This window comes from Erinaceus europaeus, chromosome 6, assembly GCF_950295315.1.
Source record: "Erinaceus europaeus chromosome 6, mEriEur2.1, whole genome shotgun sequence".
In the NCBI taxonomy this organism is placed as follows: Eukaryota; Metazoa; Chordata; class Mammalia; order Eulipotyphla; family Erinaceidae; genus Erinaceus; species Erinaceus europaeus.
In genome coordinates, this window is record NC_080167.1 from 56,317,391 (window position 1) to 56,336,601 (window position 19,211).

The 19,211-nt window shown below is 38.3% G+C and overlaps 1 protein-coding gene across 1 annotated transcript in view; it reads left to right on the forward strand.

Annotated features, from left to right (window-relative positions):
- MALRD1 (MAM and LDL receptor class A domain containing 1) overlaps positions 1–19,211 on the forward strand; it is a 580,642-nt gene that overhangs the window by 37,093 nt on the left and 524,338 nt on the right. The window contains exon 5 of the mRNA XM_060192257.1: positions 11,800–11,896. Coding sequence (XP_060048240.1) covers positions 11,800–11,896 — 97 coding nt within the window. The remainder of the gene's footprint in view (positions 1–11,799; positions 11,897–19,211) is intronic.

Sequence of the window (19,211 nt, forward strand, 5' to 3'; positions counted from 1 at the left end):
CACTTCACTACATGTGGCACTAGGAATTGAACTGGGAGCCTCTTGTATGCCTGTTCAGTATTCTGCCAATGGAACATCCACAAGGTCAAGGTCTTTACTGGTTGCACAGTAGAAATTTGGACGTTGGGTAGAGCTGGAACCTACTCCCTGTTATAGTTATGCCATTTCAAATAACATCCTTGTTTTGCTCAGATGCCCATTCCCATGTGGCACCTTGTGGGGGAGGCTGGTGATTAAATACGTGCAGCAGCTAAATAAAAAACATAAGATTCCCATCTCCAGGGCAGTTCAGCTGTAGCTGAGGCAGACAGGTTATTCACTGGAGTGCTTTAAAATGCATCAGTAGCTTCAACCAAAGTAGATGCATGTGTAGTATATTAATTTGTTTCCTGAAATACTTTATTGCTGACGTGCAAACAGTATTTCTGCCTTAAAGACTTTGTGAGAAAAAAACGAGGAAGCCACATGACTCTCTTGGGGTCCTTTGGCCCCACCAATCTTTAAGATCGCAGGTATGTTTTGTTCCATCCTGTCAGCAAGTGAGCAGATGTTCTTTTGCTTTTGTTCAGCGGGGACCCGAGATGTGCTGTGCTAGTAGCTCATCCCTAAAAAGCTTTAGAAAGAGGCTTATTTAAGGACATTTTGTAATCAGTGTCTCCAGACACTATCTGCTGCCTCATCAACTTAGATGAATGATTCCATTTCCTGAAATTTCCCTCTAATGCTAACTTCTGATTATTTTAAAGCCATCCATGCTTCCTTTAGAAATACCCAAATAGAAGCTTTCAGTCCCAATTGGACTCTTGATTAGCAGGGGTTTCTGAGACAGTTTCTGAACGTGGTTTTAACTTTGGGGGGCTTCATCTCCTGCATTGCAAATTAGTGTCCATTCTTTAATAAAATCAAAGCATGTGAATTTCTGACAGAATGTGTCTTTGCCAACAAGGAATGGTGCTTATGCACCATCTTTGTTAGATGGCTGTATTTGAGAAAGTTTGTGAAGATGCTTAAGGGGTAAGGGCAGATAGTACTTACTGGAACTTGCTATGTGGAAGGTATTGGATTTAGACATTTGTATATATTGCCTCATTGACCCTTCCTGAAGGTTCTCAGAAAGACTGTTACCCTTTGTTTAAACAAGGTTTTAGAACATGAAACAGTGTACTAAATCCCACATCAGATTAGAACCCGAAATAGTTTAATTTCATATCACATTTAGTTACTGAATTATGGTAGGATCTATTTTTTTCATTAAACCTAATGTTCAGTTATCCCAAGGATTAGTAAAATAAAGAAAAGAAAAAGCCTGGACAGGGATACATAACATAATGATAATGGTTATGGGAAGAGATACTCATAATTAAGGTTCAGGGTCCCAGGTTCAATCTCCTACACCACCTAAGCCAGAGCTGGTTAAAAAAAAAAAGTGAATTAGAAAAAAAGAAAAACAAATTCGACAGAATTTGTGAATGGACTTCATTTTCCTTGTGTTTGATGTGTTGGATTATGGCACACTTGGTTAAATGCACACATCAGAGTGCAAAAGGATTCAAGGATTCAGAGTGCAAAAGGTTCAAGCCCTGGTCCTCACTTGCAGGGGAAAAGCTTCAAGAGTAGTGAGGCAGTGTTACAGGTGTCTTTCTCTCTCTCTCGATCTTCTCCTCTCCTCACAATTTCTCTCTGTTTCTATCCAATAGTAAATAAATGAATAAACATATTAAAAACAAATAATGGCTATTCATTATATGATGCTGATTAATAAAATCATATTTTTCAAAATTGCAGATACAACCATTTATTTTACTATTATCCAAAAATGTTTATGGTGATAATGAATAAAACAGGCTAAACATCACAGAAATTTTGTCCCAAATCCAGGTGAAGTCTTCCCAATCCCACCCACCCTCAATTTTTGTACTTGAAAGGAGTTCACCTCCCTCTAAGATTTTATCGTTAGGCAGAAATGAATAGTGTATTCTGAGGTATGTCACTGAATATGATTTTCAAGTTCTGTTTAGATTCTAAGCTAAATGAGTACCTGAATTCTATGATGCTGTAAATATGTAAATAAATAATCTACTGATAATTTATTTGATAGTCCACCTAGACATGCGAGAGAGTTTTCAACAGCTTTCTATTCAAAAACAACAGATTTTATTCTTATGGACAAAAGATAAGTAATTGCTAAACATAAATGTATTTATTTATTTTTTTGTCCTGCAGGGTTACCACTGGGGCTCGGTGCTTGCACTACAAATCAACTGTTTCTGGTGGCCTTTTTTTCCCCTCCAGGGCTATTGCTGGGGCTCAGTACCTGCACCACAAATCCACTAACCCTGGAGGCCATTTTTTTTCCATTTTGTTGCCTTTGTTGTTGCCCTTGTTGTTGCCTTTGTTGTTGTTGTTATTGTTGCATTGATGTCGTTGTTGCTGGATAGGACAGAGAGAAATCGAGAGAGGAAGGGAGACAGAGAGGGGAGAGAAAAATAGACACCTGCAGACCTACTTCACTGCTTGTGAAGAGACCCCATGCAGGTGAGGAGCCCGGGCTCGAAATGGGATCCTTACAATGGTTATAGTGCTTTGAGCCTCCTGTACTTATTAACCTGCTGCACTACCGCCTGATCCTCCATAAATATAATTTTTTATTTACAAATTCTACTCTCAAAGATTTCATACTCTCAAAGTCATACTCTGAAGAATTTTTATATTTTATTTTTATCTGTTCATTCTTTATTGAGGTACCACTACATAACATATAAGTTTCAGATGACTTTTTTGAAATGCAGCATGTGTAAACACATTACATTAAGTTTGCCACTAAAAGTCTAATTTTGTTTTCCACTATTCAGTTTTCCCAATTTTCCTCTTTATTTCCTTTTTCATTTGGTGGCTGGTGATTGACTTATAGTCGAAAAGTCTTTTTTTGTGTTATTTAATATGTTTTTTTTCTATGTACCATTTGTGGTTGTTGTGTATACATAGTGTTTTCCTTTTTCTGTCTGGCTTATTTAAGTATAATACCCTCTGGGTTATCCATGTTTCTGCAAATGGTAAGATTTTATCTTTCTAGTAGCTGAGTGACTTTCCATTGTGTATATAGACCACATTTTCTTTGTCCACTCAACAGTTCATGGACACTTAGGTTGTTCTTAGTTTTTGACTATTATCAACACTATAAGACACTCTTAACAGAAATAGAAGACAGGGGCCAGGCGATGGTACACCTGGCTAAACACACATTACAATGTGAAAGGACCTGAGTTCAAGCCCTTGGACCCCACCTGCAGGGGGAAAGCTTCACAAGTGGTGAAGCAGGGCTGTGTCTCTCTCTTTTTCTCTCTATCACCCCTCCTCTGTTAATTCCTATCTATTCAAAATAAATAAAGTAAAAGATTAAAAATAAAAGACAATACATTCTTTAAAATACTTAAAAATAAGAAATAGAATAAGTTGCCCTTGCCCACTGGAGAAGCAATTACAGAAGCCAGAATTCCTACCTTCTGCACCTCAAAAACAATCTTGATTCATACTCCCAGGTCGATTCATACCCCCAGTCTGTTTCTATCTTTTCTCTAGTGGGGCAGGGCTCTGGAGATGTGTCCAGGACACATGGGTGAGGTCATCTGCCCAGATAAGTCAGGATGGAGACATGGTAACATCTGTAACTTGGTGTCTGGAAAGTGACATGATCTAAGTTGAAACAAAATGGTTAATAAACAAGAATCAAAAAGTGGGATTACAGCAGATGAAATTAGCAGTTTTAGACTAGAAGAAAGCTAGGAAAACCATGTTCTAGGCATGTTCTTGGGGGCACACAACTATGGTAGTTTTGTTTGAGTTTGGTAGCTAGCCTGAAGTTGGATAAGAATATTGTGTGAGAGAATGGTGTCAGAGTAGAGAAAAGGGCTAGAAAGTTGGATTAGGGCAGGGAGTAGCTCCCGTTCTTGAAAAAAATTTCTGTGGATAAAAGTAACTATTAACCTCCATCCACCTGATCCGGGCCATATATATATTTGGCACCACAGCCTGTGTAACCTCTAAGTTGCAGCCATTTTTTCTTTTAGTGACAATAGTGATTTACAAAATGACATGTCAACAGGGGTATAAAATCACCATTCCCACCACCAAGCTTTTGAATTCCTAATCCCTTCATTGTAAGCTAGAGAAGTTTTTCCATGGTTACAGATATGGGTTAACTCTTATTTTTATACTTGTATATATTTGCCCATTTTTTAAGGTCCCATCTTCTCGTCCTTTCCAAATCACACATACACCCATTACTGCATCCAAATGTCTCTCCCCTTTTTCCTCTTTTCTCTCAGAGTCCTGATGAGCTGAAGTTCAGAGCCCTCTTAGATATGATCCTCCTAATACTTCTTCCCCACTGGGAGTATGGATAAGAATTTTTTGGGGTGCAGAATGTGGGAGGTCTGGCTTCTGTAATTGCTTCTCTGCTGGACATGGGCATTGGCAGGTTGATCCATATGCCTATCCTCTTTCTGTCCTTCCCTAGTGGGGTAGGGCTCTGGAGAGGCCAGGTTCCAGGATACATTGGTGAGGTTATCTGTCCAGAGAGGTCAGGATGGAATCATGATGGCGTTTGCAGTGTGGTGGCTGAAAGGAGGCAAGATAGAAAGCAGGGCAAAATGATTAATGAAGAAGAACCAAAAAAATAAAAACAGAGATATGAGAATAGGGATCTTAGAGTGGAAGGAAACTAGTAAGTCCATTTTAGGTATGTTCCTAGGGGTCCACAACTATCCTAGTTTTTGCTTGGGTTTGATAGCTAACGTGGAGTTGGATTAAAATATTATCTGAGAAGATGGTGTCAGAGTAGAGAATAGGGCTAGAAAGTTGAATTAGGGCAGAGAATAGCTCCCACACTTGGGGAAAAAAGTATGAATAAAATTACCTGTTTATCCCCATTCACCCAACCCAGGGCATATATGTGTGTGTGTGTGTGTGTGTGTGTGTGTGTGTGTATGTACATGTACATGCATGTATGTGCATGTATATGTATATATATTTAACAAAAGGAGGCTGTGTAACCTCTGAATCCCTGTTAGTCTGAGCTCACAGTTCATGGTCACGGCTGGGAATGTTGCACATTGCACTCATTTCAGGACTAGTATTCTTCAAGTGGCAGGGCAGGATACCCAGTCTTCTTCAGTGAGGAGGGCAGTCCCTACAAATGGCAGCCAATTTTCACACAATTATTTTTTTTCATTTCTGCAAAGCTAATGCATATATTATATACATATAATAGTACTACTAATAATGCATATATTATATATAGCATATATCTTACAAACTTTGATGAACAGCCACAGCATTGCAGGTAAGAAGCTACTACATTATAAATCAGGTTTGAAGATGAAAGAGTGAATATACATGTAATAAGAAAAGAGTGTTCTAAGTAGTCTTGACTGATTGGGCATGAGACTAGAAGAGAAAGGTGTCCCAAAAGTCATTTTGGAGCTCTGAACATTGAAGGGTGCCAGTCCCCTGGGAGTGCTGTGGAAGTATATGTAAGAGGTCAGTTTTGAGGAGAAAAGACATTATAAATTAGAAGTGACTTCATGTCATCTGAGTGAGCAGGCCCTGCAGGAAGTAGGGACAGGGGCTGAAGCTCAGGAGAGAGGCTGACGTTTGTGATGTAAATTAGTGTTCCATCAGCCTGGCTGACAGCTGAAGCAGAGGATGAATGGGTTTGAGGTATGTGTGGAGAAAAATAGACTTTAGTGACTGATTAACACTTTTACTTTCCTGTAAATATGGCAACCTCAGGCACATGCTTGGCTCTGCAAGAGCTGGGGATTCATCTGTGTGAAAGGGCTTTAAGAAGAGTAAAACACTAATCTATGGACAATCAATGGACAATCTGTAAACACAATCAATGGATAATCTATGAACACACCATTCAATGGTAGCTTAAGTATTTTAATAACTGTAATAATGCTAGCTGTAACTTATTTACTATAGTCATGAGTTCTAGTGCAATAATTTATTAGTGCTTTCATCAACCTTAGTTCACTGATAATTATTATTGTTGTTGTTATTATTATATCATATATTATTTTATTATTATTATTTATATTATCAGGAAATAAAGTCAGGGCCTCACAAGTGTTACTCCCTGGCACAATGTTCTATTCTTGTTTTTTGAGAGAGGAAAGAGGGAGAGACAGAGAAAGACAGCACCCCACCACCCCACCCATACTAGGAGATCCCCTGCTGTTGCTCATGGTGCTCCCACATGGTGCCAGGGCTTAAACACAGGGCTTTGTATATGGCAAGGTGCATACTCTACTTGGTGATCAACCTCCTGGTCCCATCATAGATTATTTTTTTTAATTTTATTATTATTATTATTTTATTGTCATCTTTCTATTTTATTTGATAGGGCAGGGTGAAATTGAGAGGTAGAGTGGGAGAGAGACAGAGAGAAACCTACAGTATTTGCTTCACTGTTTGTGAATCTTCCCTCATGCAGGTGGGGAGGAGGGGCTTGAACCCTTGTGCAGGTTCAAGGTAACACATGCATTTAACTAGGTGTGCCAGTGCATTATTTTTATCAGTATCTTAAAAAAAAAAGATGGTAAGTAATTTCTCCAGTCTTTTTACTGTTAAATGGAGTCACTGGGATCTAGACCATAAGATACTGATTTCAGTATATGCTTTGCTCACTATGAGGTACTGTTCTCATACAAAACCATTCCTACACAGCAAGCTTTGATAGGCTTTTTCCAACATGAACCTGCCTTTGTAAGGTTTTGCATGAAGGAAGGATGACATTTTTAGGCTCCTTATTGACAGTTGGTTCCATAGTTCATATGTGTCTCCATTATATTTCTATTAGTGATTTATTAATTATCAACAAGGTTATAAGATAAGAGGGATATAATTCCATAGAATCAGAGTTCTGTATCCCACCCCCTCCATTGGAAGCTTCCCTATTTTTTATAAAGAATTGTTTAATAATCAGGAACCTAAAGGTACGAATATACCAGATGGGGTTTGGGGTCTTCATGTTGGAAGGAGCTACAAAGTTTATTTTAGGTTTATTCCAAGGGGCCTATGACTTTACTAATTTTTGTAAAATTAGTAAAGATGGGCTAAATATATTGCCTGGGGAGATGGTGTCAGAGTTGAGAATAGGACTATAAAGCTGGATTAGGGCAGAGAGTAGCTCCCAAATGTGGGAAAAGTATATAAATGCCATTAACTGTAAACCCCATTAATTTGATCTGGGCCCCCTGTCTATTCATATTCAGCACAGAAGTCTGTGTAACCTCTGCATTCCTGTAGACCTGAGCTTGCGTTCCATGGCATAACTAGAAACATTTTAGGCTGCACTCATTTAAGGTCCAGTCTTCCTTGAGTGGCAGAGTATGTTGACCCAGCCTCCCTTCAGAGAGTGGAACAGTTTTTGCCACCATTCTACACTGAGGGCAAGGTCCTATAGAGGCCTCAAGAGGGTTTATGATGTTGTTCCTGATGGTGATGACCACTGATGGTGGAGAGAGGGATCTGTTATAGGTCTAGGCCCATCATATCTGTGTGGGAATTCCAGGATTCCCTGACTGGGGCCCCACACGATGGGGTGGCCTGGTAGTGACTCAAAGGGCCATCATTAAAGTGTGCCGGTCTCTTGCCCTTATCCAGCTTTTGTGGTCCTTACTTTATCTCATAAGGTTAGACTTAGAGTAATTGAAGGAAATGAAATAGGAAGTAGGTGAAGACGGTATCTAGGTTTAAATAGAAACTATTGATTAGGTACTTTATGTTATCTTTTTTAGGTCTACTTGCTTGCTTCACTTATTGAGCTACTGCAAACTATTGAGTGCACACAACTTTAATGTGTCATGAGTTAAACCTCTGATATCACTATTTTTCATTTGTGAAGGTGTGATAACATCTGCCACCTGCATGTCAATTTTCTTTTATTTGTTATTATTTTATGTGGTGCTGAGGACCAGACCTAGGACTTCATGCATGTGGGGCCTGGACCCTAATGACCTACCTCTGGGACCAATTTTTTATTATTATTTTATTTTATTTTTGCCTCCAGAATTATTGCTGGGGCTCATTGGCTGCACTACGAATCCATGTTCTTGTGGCCATTTTTTTTTTCAATTTTTTTTTGGGTAAAATAGAGAAAAGTTGAGATGGGAGGGGAAGATAGAGAGGAGAGAAAGATAGACACCTGCAGACCTGCTTCACTGATTGTGAGGCAACCCCTCCACCCCCTGCAGGTGGGGATCCAGGGGCTCAGACTGTGATCCTTAAGATTTGTACTATGTGTGCTAAGCCTGGTGCTTCACTGCCCAACCCCCCTTATTTTATTTATGAAAGAAGCAGGAGCAGGAGTCAGGCGGTAGTGCAGCGGGTTAAGCACAAGGACCAGAGTAAGAATCTCGGTTCCAGCCACCGGATCCCCACTTGCAGGGAAGTCACTTCACAAGCAGTGATGCTGGTCTGCAGGTGTCTGTCTTTATCTTCCCCTCTCTGTCTTCTTCTCCTCTCTCCATTTCTCTCTGTCCTATCCAACAATGATGACATCAACAACAATAACAATAATAACTACAACAGTAAAACAAGGGCAGCAAAAGGGGAAACAAAAGCAGGAGAGAGATCAGAGAACCAATCCACCATCTATGTAGCTTGTTTTGTTTTTGTTACTTTCAAGTGTTGTCTGTGGTTAAATCAGGGTCTCATACGCATAAGGTGCTGAACCATCACCCTGTTTTTTTTTAGCTTTTTTCTTCTGATTTAAGGATTTGGAAATTGGAGAGTAGTTATTGTTCCAACTTTCTCATACTCACTGTATCAGAGTACTTTCTCTTGATGCAGCGGTGGCACGGCTATCTAGCACAGTAAGTCATTTTCTTTTCTTTTTTAATTTTTTTATTGGGGGATTAATATTTTACAGTCAACAGTAAAATACAGTAGTTTGTACGTGCATAACATTTCCACATGACAATACAACCCCTACTAGCTCCTCCTCTGCCACCATGTTTCAGGACCTGAACCCTACCCCCCCACCCTGGAGTCTTTTACTTTGTTGCAATACAACAACTCCAGTCCAAGTTATGCTTTGTGTTTTCACTTCTGATCTTGTTTTTCAACTTCTGTCTATGAGTGAGATCATCCCATATTCGTTCTTTTATTTCTCACTTATCTCACTTAACATGGTATCTTCAAGCTCCATCCAAGATGAGGTAAAGAAGGTGAATTCACCCTGAACCTGAGATTTTGGAGCCTCAGGAATGAGTCTATTTGCATAAACATTATGCCATCTACCCCTGTTCACATTTCTTAGTTTTCCACATAACAATTCAAATCCTCTCTAGGTCTTCCTCTGACATTCAGTCATTATAATAAGAAACCTGTGCACAGTCATTTTCTAGTCAGTGTCTAGAATTGTAATGTGTAGAAGGAAAGTACATAGACATTCCAGAGGAAATTGTCAACAAAATTTAAAGAACCAGAAGCAGAAATGGGGCACAGTTGCAAAAATGCTAATGAATAGAGATACAGATGGAGGCTTGGTACCAAACTAGTAAATAATAAATAGAATGAGCCCGTAGTATCTAAGCACAGATGATGATGTGTGAGCACAATCCAGGTGAATGCAACTTATTTCACAATTTTCTAGCCTGTGCAAGACATCCATGATACAGAGTTGACTATATATCTTGTCTTGTCCTTGAAAATTTGTGCTTGAGCTTATCTTGGTCATTCACATACTTCTGGGCAATGGCATGTTTGCTGTTTGCAGGCTTTGCTCTGTAGGACTGTGAAACAGAATAATCATTTTGTTGATGTTTATTCTTCCAATCCATAAGCATGGATGTCTTACCATTTCTTTGCATTTTTCCTGTTTTTCTTGAGAAATGTCTCATAGTTGTTTTTTTTGTTATTTTAATGTTTTTTTATTTTCCCTTTTGTTGTTTTATTTTTATAGTTATTATTGTTGTTATTGATGTCGTTGTAGTTGGATAGGACAGAGAGAAATGGAGAGAGGAGGTGAAGACACAGAGGGGGAGAGAAAGATAGACACCTGCAGACCTGCTTCACCACTTGTGAAGCAACACCCTTGCAGGTGGGGAGCCGGGGGCTCAAACCAGGATCCTCACACCTGTCCTTGCACTTTGCGCCACGTGCGCTTAAGCCACTGTGCTACCGCACGACTCCCATCTCATAGTTTTTAGTATAAAGGTCTTTTACTTCCTTTGTTAGATTTTCCCATAGATATTTGATAGCTTTTGCTATTGTAGTGAATGGAATCAATTTCTGGATTTCTTCATCTTCTGTTTTGGTGTTTGTATAGAAGGATGCCACTGATTTTTTTGTATGTTGATTTTATAGTTGCCCTTTTATTATACTGCTTGATAATTCCCAGGAGTTTATTACTGTATTATTTTGGATTTTCTGTGTATACTATTATCATATCATCTGTGAATAATGACAGTTTGTCTTGCTCTTTTTCAATCTGTATCCTTTTAATCTCTTCTCTTGTCTGATTGCTATGGTTAGGAGTTTCAAGACTATGCTAAATATTAATGGAGACACTGGGCAGCCCTCCCTTGTATCTGACTATAGAGGGAAAGCTTTCAGTTTCTCTCCATTAAGTATAATGTTGACTGTTGGACTGCTGAGTATAGATTTTACTGGTTTGAGGAATTTTCCATCTATCCCCAATGTTTGTAATGTTTTTCTCATGATCTTGGATCTTGTCAAAAGTCTTCTCTGCATCTATGGAGATGATCATACATTTTTTTGATTACCTTTTGTTGATGTAGCAAATCACATTTATTGACTTATGTATATTGAACCAAGTGGCACCTAGACACCAATCAAGGGAAGATGAGAGGTTATGTCTATGTGTTAGAGACTATACTGTAAACTGTTGGGGAATTGTGCAGATGTGGTTGAACACTGGCAGGGCCCACAAAGCACTATATTTCCATGCAGGCATTATTTACAGATATCCACCACGTTATCCCCTCAAGGTATTTCTAATTCAGTTAAAACCATTGCAACAGTTGCTAAGGACTCTTCCACCTTCCCAGCATGCCTTTGCCTCTCTCCACCCCTTTCCTAGCCAATCCCGTCCCGACTTGCCACTTCCAGAATCCTCCCATAAAAGCCGCTCGTATTTCCGCTTTTACTCTCTTTGCTCTTCTCTCTTCTGTGACCAGACCTGGAGAAGGGCTGGTGGGCATAGTGGGAGACAGCCATTTTGCTAGCTCCACATGGCCCAAACCGCTGTGCTCTCACCCAACTCTGGGGCGTCTGTGTGAATAAAGATTTGTGTTCCCAAACTGCCACAAATTCCTGGTATCTTCTTTCTCCCCTGTGACGCAACCCGACAGTAAACCATTAACCATCCCAATATAATAATAAAAAGGTAATTACAAAGTGCAATTGGGTACAGTAAGAAGTACAGTAAGTACAAGTTATGCCCTCATATCAAAATTAGAATGGAAAAAGATTCTGAAAATCTATATGCTTTATCATATATGCAGTGACAAAATTAGAAATGGACACTACTGCTTACTGAGCCTCAAATAATACCTGGGACTCTGACAATGCCCTTAATTTTCACATTATGTTGATGTCTTCTCTTACAACCTCTATAATTTTGCCTGTTTAAAATTGATAATGAATTTTATTGACAAAACTAATAAGTTCTCTGAATACTGTATTAAACATATCACATACAAAAAATATTGTGAGATAGTGATATTCCTTGTTTATATTTTTATTTATTTTGTTTTTCTGTGTGTGCAGGTTGTTTTTCAAGGTAAAGTAAATCCAACCTATAAACAGGATGAAGTTCTAGCTATTGATGATATATCTTTCAGTTCAGGCTGCTTGCCTGCAAATGGTAAGAGTTTTACTCATCTTGATCCAAACTGGGAAAACTAAATTAGTCCAGCTTAAAAACTTAAGGACACTGGAGTGACTGATCTGCTCTATGTTTTTGTCTGATGTTTTAGAGTGGGCTATTTACTATTGTCCTAATATGCTATATGACACAGACTAGCCTTATGCTAGAAGTAAGGATAGACAGTTCTTCACTGACTTTGATGTCATAGAAATATATACAGGGTCATTTAGTCTTTGATATGATATGAAACCTTACAGCAGTATTTACGTTGACTAATTAAATCTTACCTGAACAACTCTGGAGCTTCTGGGTAATTTGAGGAAAACTGAATTCCACAGACATTAAGTGGTCTTTGGGGGAGTCAATTTTACTATTCTAGTGAAAGTCACAAATAGAGAGACGTACTCATTGTAATCTATTTTCTGTTTAGACTGAAACAGCAACATTTATAAACCACATCTATCAGATCTAAAAAGTTATCCATATTGACCCTCTGGTTACATTAACTGAATAATATTGAGTTCCATTTTCACATTGTTCTCAGTAAGAAAATATTAAAATCATAATTTAGGGACTGGGTGGTGGGACACCTAGCAGAGCACTTATGTTACTATGTGCAGGGACCCTGTTTCAAACCTCTGGTCCTATCTGCAGGGAGGAAACTTCAAAAGCAGTGGAGCAGTGCTACAGGTGATCCCCTTTGTTCATCCTTCCTCCCTTTTCTATCTCTCTCTGTCTCTTACTCTCTGTAAAAAAAAAAAAAGCCACTGGGAGCTATGCAGTTGTGCAAGAATTGATCCCAATTATAACCCTGGTGTCAAGAAATGATTATGTGCTTATGATAAAATTAACTAAGCTGAATCAAGCAAGAAGACATACATTTCATTTTCAATTATTTATTTTCAAATACTATATGTTAGTAGATGGAAGAATAAAAATGTCTTTAAGGGAGGAGTTCAAGTTTCAGTTTGGTACAAGAGTGTAGCAGTTTTGGTAAACACTGTTTCAACAACAGAAGGGTTGAGATGGGTTGGTTTTCCCAAGACCAAAAAGTCTTGATAAAAATTGTCTGTACTGTATGTTTAAACAGCTCTCCTGTTGGTGTGATTAGAAATTACCATCATATAACCATTGCCAACCAGACCAAAATGGGTTTTATACAGGTTGATGATGTGTACCACATGGTGGCATACTTGGTAGAGCACATGTGTTACCATGTACAACGACCTGAGTTTAAGCCGCCAGTCCCCATCTTGCAGGGATGTAGCTTCAAGAACAGTAGAATAATGCTACAGGTCTCTCTCTCTTTCTGTCCTTCTGTTTTTCCTTGTCTCTAATCCTCTATCAAAATGAAAGGGAAAAAAGTGACCACTGAAAACAGTGAAGCCATGCAGGCACTAAATCCCTAGCAATAATCCTGGTGAGAAAAACAAAAACCCAAAACCAAAACCAAAACAAACAAACAAAAACACGTAGAAGCATTTGGTGACAGCTTTTGGAACAATGACACACATAAAAGTCTCTTACCTTTGTAGCATTAGTGTTCATTATACATCAGGTAAGCTCACTATAGAAGAAATGGAATTAAGATTAGTTGATATAGAGAGCTTTAGATGAAGATACTATAATGCCCTCCCATTCCAAGAAGTAAATTTCTAAAATATAACCCCATTGCCTTTGCACTGAAATAAGATGACACTTGTTCAATTTGTCAGAGGGAAGCTTATGGTTCTGCTATTCAAATCTCATCTAGTTCCCCATAGTATATTTTCTGATAATGTTGTCTTAGGTTCAGAGCACAGTCCAGGTATGCATAATTTAAAATATTTTCCACATGTGTTTGCATGTTTGTGTGTGTGTGTGAAAGAGAGAGAGATAGAGAGAGAGAGAGAGAGAGAGAGAGAGAGAGAGAAAGAAAGAGGAAAGAGAGAGGGAGAGGGAGGAGAGAGAAACAAGAGCAATACTGAGTTATGGCATATGGCAGTGTTAGGGATTGAGTCTGTGGCCTCAGCCATGTAAGTTTTGTACTCTGACTCTTAACTATTCCCTTGGTTCTCCTCTGATTTTTAATGAAACATCTATTCCTTGACCCCAAACAATGTCTTTATATATTATCACTTTTATAGTTTCTCCATAAATTGGTTTCTGTCAAATAAAATGATCATACTCAGTCCTTTTGATAGGCCAGTCTAACTAATTATCCTCAAAGGAGAATAAAGCAATGAAATAAGCTATTGACTAGACTTTTCCAATTGTCAGAGGTCTTGGGTGTATGTTTGCAAACTGTTCTTCCTTTACAAATTTCATGTAACATTCCCCCCCCTTTTAAATAGAAACAGAGAGAGGGAGGGAGAAAGATGGGACGCCACAACATTGAAACTTCGTTCAGTGAAGTGGAGCTGAGCTTGGACCTAGCTCATATATGGCAAAGTGCAGACTATCCAAGTGAACTATTTTGCTGATACCCAGTCTCATAATTTTTATTCCTAGGCATAAACCCACTCACTTATTTTTTTAGCGTGTCCTTATACTTTTGTACTTCCCTTTCCAGACTGAGTTAAAGTCTATCTTTTCTGGTCACTCTTCTATTACAAAACATTCTCAGCATCCTTATTCTACACTATCGATTTATCTATACAACTAAATGTTGAATTTTGAGGGCACATGGTCACTAGCATCTTATTTGTCGACCCCCGGTACAAAGCAAGCACTAAATAAGTATATATTGAGTAAATTATTGGAAAAAAGCACACACAATTATTTAGATTTCACATATTTGGAATTTTGAATTCATTCTTAACACTCTGAGCTCCATGTGTGCCATCCCATGAAAAGCAGATTAAATAAATATCATGAGAATATTTTTAGTTGTTCTTATATTTATTCTAGGAATACTGCCTTTTTTTAGGTTTTGGTTTCAATTAGAAATGAAGTTAGGTCTTTAGTCTGTCTAATGTGATTTTACCTGAGAAGAATTACTCGGGGTCAAACACTTGCCATATTTTAGTAGAAACTTGGGTTTTTGTCATATTCTAGCAGAATTATAGTACTTGGAAATGAGTAATACTGGGCAGTGAATGTCCTAATGTATTTGTCTTTTGAGAGGTCATTTTGATTTATAGAAAGTCTCCCTTGTGTAAGATATTCAGGTTACCTGACAAGATTTATTTATTGTTTTATGTCTTCAAACCAGTGTGTCTTCAAAATTGTATTCTTTCTTTTTCTTTTGGAAACTAGGGGAAAGTTCTAACAAACATGCCTTTTATTTTCTGTATTCTGATGTTTTTATAGCTAACAGCTTTGCTGACTTAGGAAGGACTGTCTCTGACAGATTTGGATGGTTCCTAGAGATAGTACAATAGTTCATCTTGCCAAATAGTTTCTAAGTGCAAACCAACCAATCCAGAATCCACACCTCCTACCACCTCAGCTGACTCTTACCCTCCAGTTCAGTCTATACTTGTCCTGATCACCCCAAGGTCAGCATGTTGATTTTCCTAGGACTGCCATAACTGAAGACTGAGTGATGTGTCTTTAAAAATAAGGAATTAATTTTCTCAGCGATATGGACATCAGCATCTCCACAGTTTAGATCTTTTTGAGTCTTCCTTCTCAGCTTGTAGATGGTCAGTCATAACCTCCCTGTTTTTTGACAAGGCCTTTCCTTTGTGTATGTCTGTGTCCAGAATTCCTATTAGAAAGACACACAGTGGACTAGGGCCTTCCCTGGTGACCTCTTCTTACCTGCAGTACCTCTTTATAGAGTGTATCTCTGAATGTAGTCACATTGTGACGTCTGAAGGTTTGAATATCAATTCAGCTTGTAATAGCGAAATACTAGACACCTAGTGATAGACCTTCTGTCCTAGAGATCTCTGAATTATTCAGACTCGCTGACTCTAAGCCAGATTCCTTGCCTCATTAATTTGTTCCCAGTGAAACAATAGTAAAAGCTTCTGCCTTCTGCCATCTCTTCCACCAATGCTGGTGTTGCTTGCTGTTTCCCCCCTTCCACCCTCGTCAGTTTTTATGGCTACCATGAGTCTGTGGGTGTGCCACCAACTCCCAGCCAGGAAAACTGAGACAAAAAAACATGCTGAGATACATCACCATAAAACTTCTAAGAATCAACAATTATTAAAAAGGTATTGAAAGTGTCCAAGGATAAATAACACATGCCATATAGGAACATAATGCTGGCATTGCTTTTCTTATGACTAGTAGGGACTGAATGGGATGTTCCTCTAATTCATAAATGTTGAAGCTCAAATCTTCAGAAAGTGAATAATTAAAATGAGGTTATACTGATGGGCCTTAATTTTATGTGACTGATGTTCTTAGGAGAAGAGATTCAGACAGATAGCTGACCAGGGTTGAGCATCAGCACCACATGGGAGGAGCCTTGGCACCAGTGGAAGTTCTGGTGCTATGGGGTTTCTCCCATCCTCTCTTCTCTGTCTCTGTCTGAGTGACAAAGCTCCAAAAACACTGAGATGTCTCCTCTAGCTCTGGCACTGTCTCTTCCTCTGAATGAAAATATGAGTAGAGCAGTGAAATCATACTAGCATGAGGCTCCATACTGGCAAAAATTTAAATGAATAGATTTACTGTCGTAATTATAAACATGCAAGAATCACAATAGATATGAGTGTTATAAATTTTTCTTTTAGATGTCTAAGTTTGTCAGATTGGATGAAAGGTGACAACTAACTATGTTTTAACTAGAAAAATCCATGTGACATATAGTGATATAAGTTAATTTGTAGTATAAAAGTTCAGAAAGATATATGATAAAACAGTAATTAAAGAGATGCTGGGATGTTTACATTGATATAAAATGTATTTCAGGCCATAAAAATGTATTGAGAGGGATACAGAATGGTAAAATACAGAGTGATAAAGACAGAATGCTCTGATGTATACATGCACCTACCAACAATACTCCAAAATATGTGTTGGAAAACTTTGGAGCAAAAGAAGAAATAAACAAGTTCACCATTATATGATGAGGCCGTGTGTGTGTGTGTGTGTGTGTGTGTGTGTGTGTGTTGTGTGTGCGCGCACGCGCACGTGTGTGTTTGAAGTTTGATTGTATGTCTACAGATTCCTCACATTTTCATCAAAACCATCATATTCTTTGCTTTTATTTTTATTTATTTATGTTTTTTTTTTTTTACCAGAGCACTGCTCAACCCTAGCTTATGGTGGTTCATGGGATTGTACATGTGACCTTAAAATCTCAGACATGAAAGCCCCCCCAGCTTTTTTGCTTGTTTTTTTTTTCTTCCAGGATTATGGCTGGGGCTCAGTGCTGGCACTATAAGCCCGCTGTTCCTGGCAGCCATATTTCTATTTTATTGGCTAGAACATATAGAAATTGAGGGAGGAGAGGAAGATAAAGAAGGAGAGAGAAAGATAGACACCTTCAGACCTGCCATACCGCTTGTGAAACATCCCCCCTGCAGGTGGGGAGCTAGGGGCTCAAACCCGGATCCTTCCATGGGCCCTTGCACTTAGTGCTATGTGTGCTTAACTGGGGATGCCACTGCCTGTGAAAGCCCCTTTGCATAACCATGATGCTACCGACCCAATTCCTATACCAGGAGACTTAAATGCACCTGTCACATGAATCACTAGAACATGCACAACAAAAGGATAAGCCAAGAATTAAAGAATTTGAGATAGAAAAAAAATCCTATAATTTGATGGACCACAATAGACCATGAATAACCAAAGTAATTATGAGAAAGAAGAGCAAAGCCAGAGGAGAGGCATAATGATTTGCAATTATAAACTATGTTACAATTTTATGGCACACAAAACAGTGTGGGTCTGGCATGCACACACACACACACACACATGCACGCACGCACGCACGCAAGCATGCACGCACGCACGCACGCTCTCTCTTTCACACACACACACACACACACACACACACACACACACACACACACACACACACACACACACCCCAATATGAACATAATGGAAATCTCAGAAATAGAATCCAGACTATGAGATCAATGATATTTGGCAAACAGTTGAGAATACTCAATGTGGAAATGAAAGTCATTATATGAATAGTGCTGGGAAAATTGAATAACCATGTGCAGAACAATAATGGACTCAGTCTCCTACATCAATCATTAAAAGTAATTTAAGATGGATTTAAGACTTAAACATAAATGTCAAACTGTAAAACTATCAGAATAAAATAAAAGGAAAATGTCCCTTGACCTTGTTCTTGGAAACAATTTTTTTGAATATGACACCTAAAATAAAGTACAAGTTACAAGAGCAAAATAAATAAGCATGTGGGCTATATCAAACTGAAAATCTTCTGCATAGTGTAAGAAATCATCAACAATATAAAATATAAAATGAAAAGGCAACCTGTGTAGTAGGAAAAAATATTTGTGGACCAGACATGTCAGGAATATGTTATATACATATATGTGCAATGGAATTTTATGTATTTAAAACAATAATTTGAAATGGTCAATAATTTGTTTGCTGAATAAAACTTAAATTATAATTTATTAAATTTTATATAACAGCTACAGTTATGAGTGCTTTGAGGGAAATTAATAGTTAGAAAAATTTTTGTATAAACAGACGTATATGGGTCCAGGCAGTTGTGGACCTGGTTAAACATACATATTATAGTGCACATGGACCCAGGTTCAAGCCCCTGGTTCCCACCTGCAGAGGGAAAGCTTCACAAGTGGTGAAGCAGGGCTGCAGGTGCCTCTTTCTTCTCCTTCTCTATCTCTTCCTCCCCTCTCAAGTTCTCTGTCTCTATCCAATAGTAAATAAATAAATAATATGAAATAAAGAGATGTATATAATTAAAGAATGTAATAGTGGCTTGCACTACTCTACAGCTATTCGAAGGATAATTAATAGTAACAAAGGAACAGTACAAATAGCTCTCTCTTCACAGATTTATTTTTAAAAAGGTATATTTCTTGAAAGTCACAATCAAAAATAATTTGAGAAGGAAATGATAACATGAACAGTTTAGTATCAAAGTCAGAGTTAAAATCTTACTGAAAGAAGTTATAGGACCACATATTTTTAGTGATGAATAGATCAACTATCTAGGGACAAAATAACACCATTTCCGTATTTAATGTTTCCCAACGTACAAGTGAAGGGAATCCATTTTAATTTATTCCACGTTTTTTAGTATTTTATTTGTGTTATTTTAATGAGGGCAATACAGAACAAGGACCGACCCAGAGCGGCTCTGGCTGACCCAGAGCAGCAGCTCTGATGGTGCTGGAGATTGAACCTTTGGCTTCAGAGC